Source organism: Mugil cephalus, chromosome 19, assembly GCF_022458985.1.
Source record: "Mugil cephalus isolate CIBA_MC_2020 chromosome 19, CIBA_Mcephalus_1.1, whole genome shotgun sequence".
Taxonomy (NCBI): domain Eukaryota; kingdom Metazoa; phylum Chordata; class Actinopteri; order Mugiliformes; family Mugilidae; genus Mugil; species Mugil cephalus.
The window spans coordinates 1,773,693-1,783,098 of NC_061788.1; the positions used below are offsets into that span (position 1 = coordinate 1,773,693).

At 43.4% G+C, this 9,406-nt stretch overlaps 1 protein-coding gene across 2 annotated transcripts; it reads left to right on the forward strand.

Moving 5' to 3' along the window:
* Window positions 1–286: 286 nt before the first annotated feature.
* On the forward strand, window positions 287–7,703 carry acads (acyl-CoA dehydrogenase short chain). 2 transcript variants are annotated; one of them, XM_047568929.1, is made up of 11 exons: window positions 287–445; window positions 2,097–2,257; window positions 2,385–2,534; window positions 2,633–2,744; window positions 3,408–3,559; window positions 3,644–3,814; window positions 4,130–4,267; window positions 5,547–5,642; window positions 5,719–5,775; window positions 5,872–6,054; window positions 7,374–7,703. In XM_047568929.1, the coding sequence occupies exons 1-10, from the start codon at window positions 418–420 to the stop codon at window positions 6,022–6,024; spliced, it is 1,218 nt and encodes a 405-aa protein (XP_047424885.1). In that variant the 5' UTR covers window positions 287–417; the 3' UTR covers window positions 6,025–6,054; window positions 7,374–7,703. The 2 variants fall into 2 exon arrangements, with proteins under 2 accessions (XP_047424885.1, XP_047424884.1); XM_047568928.1 differs by lacking the exon at window positions 7,374–7,703 and having other exon boundaries at window positions 5,872–6,267.
* Window positions 7,704–9,406: the final 1,703 nt, after the last annotated feature.

A 9,406-nucleotide genomic window follows, 5' to 3' on the forward strand; every position in this document is an offset into this window, starting at 1 on the left:
TTATTGTAATATTAGATCCAGTTTTATTTATTTATTAATTATCGTTTGTTTTTGTTTTTATATCGATATCTGGAGATATCGTTTTTTCCGGGGTTCCCTGAACACGCCGTGCCCAGTTTCTACTACAGTTGCCTTCATGTTCCTTGAAATTATCGACATCCGTGCTCGGAAGTTGTATAACAATTTAGCATAGCGTTCGTGTACATCCGTAGAGTAGCATAAAATCCGAGTCGTTAACAATAGATCTCCATAATAAAGATTTTTAACTTATTTATTTGTTTAATATTTTAAAATTTCAAGTGTTTGATGTTTATTTTGCGCGTGCCGCCTTGTAGTTGGAAAAATTCCGATAGCGCGTAAAGGCAGCAGGACGCCGCTGCTGTTGAGGTTGTGTAAAGAGGAGGAGGTGAACGCACCATGGCTGCTCTTTTTAAAGCAAGGAAAGGTGAGTAAATTAAAAAACTAAAGATATAACAACTAAATATTATCATGACAAGCTTCACTGACCAGTAGAAGACGTGGTAGCTTCTTATTAGCTGTGCGTAGATGGAAATACCACTCATAACAAACACAGTTAGCTTTAAATGCTACATGGCTCTGGGTCCTGGAGCTAAATATCCCGATTAAAATAACACATGTCATTGTCTCATTTAAAGATATAACTAATATAAAGTCAGGAACGTTAAATACCTAATATTTGGTCAAATGCCATTTAAGTAGCGTAGTAGTTAGCTTAATGCTAACGTTTAATTGCACTAAACTCCCCGGCTAAGTAAGGTTACAAGCTAGCTGTGATAATAAAAGATAAATAAAAGTCACCAGTATCAGAGAGGTAGTCAGGCCGCTTCGTTCCCATGTGTGTATGTTATATTTAAAGCTTTTGAAGGTGTTAAATGAGGTTAAGGTGAAGCCTGGTGGAGACGACGACCTTTCACCCAGATAAGCCTTCAGCCCGCGGTGCGTTCAAAGACAGTTTAACAGAGCAATGTGACTCAATGACTCTACAACTAATAATAAATAGGATAAAACCTCTGCATGGTGTAGTCAGAGGGCAGCAGTTATCTTATCTACGTCATAATAATAATAATAAAAGATAAGACGGATAATCTGAAAATATCAAAGTCTCATATCATAAAACAATCTCCATCTGCTTAATTTTTAATTTCCCCTTTTTTAAGTCTTAAAAACTAAGCATCAGCTCTGAACGGGAGGTCCTCATATGTGGACACTGGGGATTATTTACACTGTATATTATAATAACGTCACCGATATGTGACAAAATATAAAACCTGAACATGACTGAGCAAAGGCAGCATAGCAAACAATAAAATCCCAACGTCCTCAAACGAGTACTCGCTCATTAGTGGTGTAGGAGCTTGTTGCTGTTGACGGACTTTGGTAAATTTGCATGACCTGTCAAACTAGAAACATTGATAAACTTAAATAAACACGTTAGAACTGTAAAATTTGATGAGGTTTTGTACCTTGAACACTTTTAACCTGTGATAGATAGATAGATAGATAGATAGATAGATAGATAGATAGATAGATAGATAGATAGATACGACGTTTCCTCGTCACTGTAGCACAGAATTAGACCAGAATATAAAGAATATACAAGAAATAACAACATTCTGAATATATCTATAGAGGAAAATGGAAATATAGAGACATTCGTAAATACAGTGTGGGATTGTAGTTAACATCGGTAAATTTGATATAAATTTATAAAATGTAGACAGTAAAAATTTGTCTTCCCCCTTCTTCTTCTTCTTCTTCTTCTTCTTCTTCCTCCTCTTTCTGGGGGGGATGAGGATCTGCTGTAATCACCAGATCAGATCAGGTCGTGTGTCCCTCCTGGTTTTGCCGTAGGCGTTTCTAAACTCGTTATTCACTAATTAATCAGAGTCTCATCACAGGAGACGATCAGAGTCTGAATCTGTTACTGAGTCGATGCTGGAACGATCTGATCACAGGAGGAGGAGGAGGATGATATGTCCTCCTTCATAAACTCCTCATTCATTCATCCATTCATTGGGAGGTGTGTGGTAGAGGTTGCCGTGGTTACCTGGTTGTGTTGCCTCCCCTCCTCTCAGCTCTCAGCTTGTGTCTGGCCGGATGTCGGAGTCTGTCTCAGCTGGCTGAGCTTCCAGAGACTCATCAGATCCTGAGACAGACCTGCAGAGACTACGCCGACCGGGAGCTGAGCCCCATCGCGTCCCAGCTGGACAAAGACCACACCTACCCCAGGAAACAGGTACAGAGTTAGGATGTTTCAGTTTTAAATGGAACCGTAATCATTGTGTTATGGCTCATATTAATCTGGGCAAACTGAGTAGAAGGAGAAGACGCTAACAGGTGTTGTCTCGTCGTTGTCCGTCCAGATCCAGGAGCTGGGGGCGATGGGCGTCATGGCGATGGAGGTCCCGGAGGAGCTGGGGGGGGCGGGGATGGACTACCTGGCCTACAGTCTGGCTATGGAGGAGATCAGCAGAGGCTGCGCCAGCACCGGGGTGGTGGTGTCTGTCAACAACGTGGGTTCAGAGTCCTCCTCAGGTCCTCGTGGTGTCTTCTTCATGTCCTCTTCATGTCCTCATCATGTCCCCTCCCTGTCTGTCTCCTCCGTCCTCAGTCTCTGTACATCGGGCCGATCCTGAAGTTCGGGTCGGAGCAGCAGAAGGAGCAGTGGATCAGTCCGTTCACCACCGGGGAGAAAGTCGGCTGCTTCGCCCTCAGTGAACCAGGTCAGACACAAACTTTGGCTTTTAATTAAAACGGTTCATGTTCAACAAGGAGACGATCACATGACTCAACATTCACCAACATTCACCTCCTCCTCCTCCCTCTTTTTCTCCTCAATTTCTTCCTCCTCTTTCACCATCTCTTACTCCTCCTCCTTACTCCTCCTTACTCCTTATCCTCCTCCTTGTCCTCTTCCTTCATCTTTCTCCTCATCTTTCTTCCCCTTCCTCCTCCTCTTCCTTTCTTCTTCTTGCTCCTCCTCATCTTTCTTTCTTTTCTGCTTCCTTCCCTTCCTCTCTCTCCTCCTCTTTATGTCATAAGCTCCTCCCCCTCCTCCTTTCCATCCATCTCTATTAACCCTTTAAACCCGAACATTCGTCTGTACATTAAGAAAAGTTCACAGTATCTGAATTACCGTAATTCACCATTACATTATGCTGTGAAGAAGCTGCCATTACGGTAATGATGATGCATCGCTGCTGTCGGCTGCAGGTCGGGGAGATGTTGGTAAAAACAAAGTTAGTTAAACTCTTGAGATGTCACGAAGGTCTTCAGACAAAAGCACAACTCCTCAGTGTTCAGACACACTTTGAATATGTGCTGCTTAAACGTATCACCAGCGTTACATTCAGGCTTTTATATATTTTTTCTCTTCGTGGTTCCAGGTAACGGCAGCGATGCGGGAGCCGCCTCCACGGTGGCTCGACAGGACGGAGACGAGTGGGTCCTGAACGGGACCAAAGCCTGGATCACCAACAGCTGGGACGCCTCGGCCACCGTCGTCTTCGCCACCACCGACAAGTCGCTCAAACACAAGGCAGGAGGCGCCGCTGCACCTCAGTAAGAAGGAGGAGGAGGAGGAGAAGGAGGAGGTGATAACTGTGAGCTCTCTGTCCTCCAGGGTATCAGCGCCTTCATCATCCCGATGCCACATCCAGGACTCTCTCTGGGGAAGAAGGAGGACAAGCTGGGCATCAGAGCCTCGTCCACCGCCAACATCATCCTGGAGGACTGCAGGATTCCTCTGGGGAACATGCTGGGTCCTCGGGGAGCGGGCTTCAAAATCGCCATGGTGTGTTTTTCAAAATAAAAGCACGATCCACGTGAAAACGTGCTGCAGAAGTTTTAGCTCAGGGGCCACAAGAGGCACAACATTAATACATTTAAATAAAAACAGCCTTAACGTAAAAAATGTGTACAAGAAAATGTACGATCGCCACCATGAGTCAGACCTTTAGACCCTGTGACGGGACGTTTTTGACCCACGGGTCGTACGTTTGACAGCTGAGCATCAGATAACGTCTGAGCACGGCGCTTAGACTGGGACGTGTCCTGGTCTGGTTCTGACGTGTCTCTCGTTTAACTGGAGCGTCTGTGTGTCTCTTAGCAAACCCTGGACAGCGGGAGGATCGGCATCGCGGCTCAGGCCCTCGGCATCGCTCAGGCTGCGCTGGACTGTGCGGCCGACTACGCCCATAAAAGGACTGCGTTTGGAGCCCCCATCGGGAAACTGCAGGCCATACAGGTAGAGGGGGGACCCCCCGGGTCTGGGTCTGGACCCCCAGGTCTGGATCCCCCGGGTCTGGACCCCCGGGTCTGGACCCCCGGGTCTGGGCGGTCAAACTCATTTTAGTTCTCAAGTGGTCTGCACCAGAAACAGAATAATAACCTATAAACAACAACAACTCCAGACTATTTCTGTTTGATTTAGTCCAAAGAAGAACAAGTAACTTAGGAGAATGTTACATTTCATAAATTATCCTTTAAAAGAAATAATTTCTTAAGTTAAATAAGTATAATTTTCTCTCCTTGTTGTCTGGTCCTGGGTCTCAGTGTCGTGATCTTTGTGACTAGAAGTTGTTTTTATTGATAATCTTCTGTCATCGTGTGTGAGTTCATGCTGAGGACCAGATTAGACCCTGTTGTTTGGCCATTTTTGGTCCACGCGCCGTATGTTTGACCCCTGTTACATAGAGTCTGTGACTGAACCCACGTCTCTCAGGCTCCATTAGTTACGTGACGTCTTAGAACCAGACTGAGCTTGTTTAGTATCAGGTGGTTTATGGAGCCTCCTCCATCTTCTCCCTCGAGTTTCTCGTCTCTTTTCTTTCATCCACATTTTTTAAATCCAGTCAGTTAAAGCTCCTGTCGCCATATTTTTAATAAGAAGGTGCAGGAAGTAGTAGAGCTGGGTGGTTCAGGTTCATAGTGAATCCAGACGGTACTTTTAGTCTGTTATGATATGAGTTTTGGTGTATTTGATTATATTTTTTTAGAGTGACTAGACGTCCCAGATTTCTGGGGACAGTCCCCGTCCTGTCCCCCAGCTTGACCTGTCCCCAATTTTATCTTTTCATGAACGAGAAAAAAAATGTTGCACACAGACTACAGTTATTACGGTAGCTGGTTGTGCTGCTATTGACATTAGAGACATAGTTTAAATATGAATAAATACGTTAATCAATAAATGGGGACATTTACATTGAAACTTGATAACATTTCATTTATTTATTTTATCTCTAAGCTGTAAATGTCTCTTGATTTCCATATCAGCGCTAACACGGCGCTACGCTAACCTGTTTTACTACTAGTGTGGGATTATTCTACAATATTCACTCATCGTCTCAGTAAAATAGTTCATCCTTAGTAAATCTACTGCATTAATTCCTCTCAACCTGTAGAAAATGATGTGAACACGTGATTGTACATGAGAAAAAAATCAGTGAAACCATCAGAATTATAGCTCTAGTAATGAATCTGATTGTTTCAGGACTAACTGAGTGTTTTTTATTTGTTTTGTTCAGTTCAAACTGGCCGACATGTCCGTGGCCGTAGAAAGCGCTCGTCTGCTCACCTGGAAGGCTGCTCTCCTCAAAGACTCAAAGAAACCCTTCACGAAGGTACTTCCCACTTTCTTGTGCCGTACATTTGATTTCCTGCAGAACAACAGACCTTGAACTCATCTCATGTGCACAGGAAGCAGCCATGGCCAAACTGGCAGCGTCTGAAGCCGCCACCTTCTGCTCTCATCAGGTAACGAAGCAACAACCAAAAATAAAAATAAAAGAAAAGACGAGCTAACTGTGGACACCACCTCTAACCTGTTCCTCTGTGTGCGCCTCACTCCAGGCCATCCAGGTTCTGGGTGGGATGGGCTACGTGACAGACATGCCGGCGGAGAGACACTACCGGGACGCTCGCATCACCGAGATCTACGAGGGCACCAGTGAGATCCAGAGACTAGTCATAGCCGGCCAGCTGCTGAAGGAATACCAGATATAAGCTCATGTGACTCAGTGGCTCCGCCCTCAGGTGCACATTTTAATACCTTTTGTTTGGGAGGTGACAGGACTTTAGGAACAGATTCATGTCCGCTGCCTCGTGTGTCAAAGAAATCCAGGAATACGTTTTACTACACTGTTGAGTTCTGCCAGATTAAAGGGTCACTTCAACCTGTGTGTAATAAATCAGACTCACTGTACATGTTTGAGACGGGAAATATCAATAAAACATCCAGAGCTGCTTTAAAAAAAGGTTCCTTCACAGTTTTAGACATTTCTGCATAAAAAAAAAGACCTAAAGAACCCAACAAACACATGAAACAGGAATATTAATCCATCCTTCCTTCATGACCCAGTTTCTCTTCACATTCAGCTCATGGACTCATGTCCTGACATTTTCTTTCAGAGTTCACTGGTAGAATTCACAGTTCATTGGTCCATCAATGATGAGCAGATGCAGCAGAACAGGCCCAAACCAGGACATTAGCGCCCCCATGTGTCATGGAGGGATGAGGTTCTGATGCTGGAATGCAGTGTTGGTTCATCTCCAAACATTTAAACCAAACTATTCTACTCTGGTCTCATCTGTCCACTAAACATTGTCCCACATGTTCTTTGTGGACAGAGAGCAGTGTCTTTGGTTGTTGAGTGGATTCATCAACATGAACATCAGCCAATGTGAGAGAGGCCTTTAGCTGCTTAGAAGTTCCCCTGGGTTCCTCTGGTTCCTCTCCCACTATGATGGAGTGATGTTTGTTGGTGGACCACTCCTGTGGAGGGGAACAGTCGTCTTCAATCTGTCTGACTCTCTGTGGATTATTTGTGGCTTCCAGACTCTTTACAGATGGTTGTGGAACCTTTTCCAGCCTGATGAGCAACAACAACTCTTTTTCTGAGCTCCTCACAAAGCTCCTTTGATCTGTTGTCATCACACACTTCAACACAAACATGAGACAAATCCCTGATTTATAGAAACTAAACCAGGACTTGAATCCTAGAGGTCGTCCTCTCTGATGTGTAATATTGTCTCCATTTCCAGGTCTAATATTTCTGTTTCATTAGATTCCCTTCATCCACTTTCAGGACTTCTCTGAAACTTTTCTGTTTTCTATCATTTGTGTGTAGAAATGTAGAAAGTTGTGAAGGATGTAAAAACCAGAACAAAGATGAAGAAGTGAACAACTTAGAGTAACAATAATTAAATAAAATGAAAGTGTAGTTTGGTTCCAGATGAACTAAAGACTCTGATAAAGTTGTATTTGTTGATTCTGGTGAAATGACCCTTTTAGATCATCTTCATCATAACCAGGTTGATTTTGTCCTGACGCCGTCTCTCACGTTTAACACCAGGAGAAACGGTTTCTCATGTCCAGCCACCAGAGGGCGACAGAGTTCCTTCATGTGCATTGACCCACATCTGATTCCTCCCCTCTGTCGGTACTGACTCTGTCCTCTGAGTGTTCGTCAGATACTTGAATAATGGAAATAAAGATAGTTTGAAGCAGGTTAAATAATATGAGGAGGTTTCTGGAACGTGTCCGCCTCTCGTGCCTCAACAGTTTGTACATATTTTTATTGTAATTTATTGTGTCCAGATGATCACGAGAAAAAATACAGTCGTTTGTGATTTGTCAATGGATTTTATTGCAACAATAAAAATGATCTATGAGGAACTCTAAACTGTGTTGTGGAGACGTGTCTGTTTAAAGATGGCTCATCCTCCTATGAAAGTGAAGCCAAAGTGTGACGGAGCCGAGCGCCGCCATCTTGTTCAGGATGTTGCCCAAATACGGTAAGATAACATTTAATTTACTCCACAGTGAGTTTCCTTCGTGTAGTTAACAGGTCGTTAAATGACAATATTTATTTCCTGATGAGCATCATCAAGAGGCTGGAAACTTCAGAGCCAAATTCAAGTGTTTTGTTTTAGTAATTTGACGCTATAGAAGCAAGATGTGACATGTCACAAGTTGCCATGCCAACTGCCCTGTAAAGATGTCCCATTGGACCATGAGAGTTGTAAAAACTATTTACTTTAAAAAAAAATTTGGTGTATAATCCAACATGTCCTTGTAGCTGATGGAGGTGGGGCAGAGTGTAGGATTAATTAAACCAAAACAAGAGTAGGTCTGGAGGAAGTGTGGGCGGGGCTTTGATATCATGGCTCCGCCCTCGGATTGTACTAATCAGAGTTTGGCTCTAAAGTCACAAGTTGGCGCCACACGTTCTCACTGGGAAATAACATCAGTTTGGACCAATGAGAGGAAGTGGACATGGTGTCCACATTTATATACAGTCTATGGAGGGGACATGTTTAGTCCATATTTATATACAGTCTATGGAGGGGACATGTTTAGTCCATATTTATATACAGTCTATGGAGGGGACATGGTGTCCATACCATATTTATATACAGTCTATGGAGGGGACATGTTTAGTCCATATTTATATACAGTCTATGCTTCAGAAGTGCTGATAATGTGGCCCCAGAAGCTGCAGGTTTTCTCTTTAGATCAGTGGTTCCTCAGTGTGTGCGCTGCTCTGTTGTGTTGTTGTTGTGTTTGTGTGCATGCTCTACTTTTTTTTGTGCGTGTCCAGGCCACTGATTGCTCCACATCTCCAGAACTAGGCCACGCTTCCTGACGCTGGAGTTGCACCCCCCCCGCTGATTGTGTCCACAGGGTGCATTGTTCGGAGCGGCCTCACATGATCTCTCCGGGCCACGCTGCTCATTTACTGCCCCACTGGGGTGTGTGAACCAGGACCCTGGTTATCTGATTCATTTGACGTCACTTTTTGGCTCTTATTTGCTTCCTTCATTTCATGAGCACAAGTTGGATCTTTATCTGCGGCAGCCTCCTTTCTGAGCACGTGAACCCTGACCTGGTTTGAGGAGCAGCATCTTCACAGATCTGACCGTGATCCAGCTTCTTTTAAGAGTTTCAGACTCATCATGAACCAAACAGACGAACCTGCCTCCACTTCCATCCATAAGGTTCAAGTCAAACATCTTCTGGGTCGTTTGAACATATTCCAACTAAAAGTCTTAAGTTTTTTCTGTCATCTTTCCTTCCTCTTCATGCACTTTTTATTTTTTATTTAATTTTGCATCTGCAGCAACTTAAAGATGCATTTATATGTTTAATTCTCATTTTTAGGGACAATTGAGGTTTCAAAATGAAAAAACAACCTAATTAGACTTCATTTATTTATACAATTTGCAGAATTAAAGTGAATTATTTTAATTTCTTCTGCAAAACTAACTTTTAATTTTCAGACTTTTTTTCATCTCAAGGAGCGAATTTGTAATGATCAAATGAATATTTCCCTGTTTAAATATGAAACATGTGCAGATATAAATGAGGAGCACAGGAGACATCCGG

Coding starts and splice junctions, on each gene's coding strand:
- acads (XM_047568929.1), top strand. CDS start 418: ATGGCTGCTCTTTTTAAAGCAAGGAAAG. Junction 2,745..3,407: donor CTTCGCCCTCAGTGAACCAG/GTCAGACACAAA, acceptor TCGTGGTTCCAG/GTAACGGCAGCGATGCGGGA. Junction 5,643..5,718: donor CAAAGAAACCCTTCACGAAG/GTACTTCCCACT, acceptor TCATGTGCACAG/GAAGCAGCCATGGCCAAACT.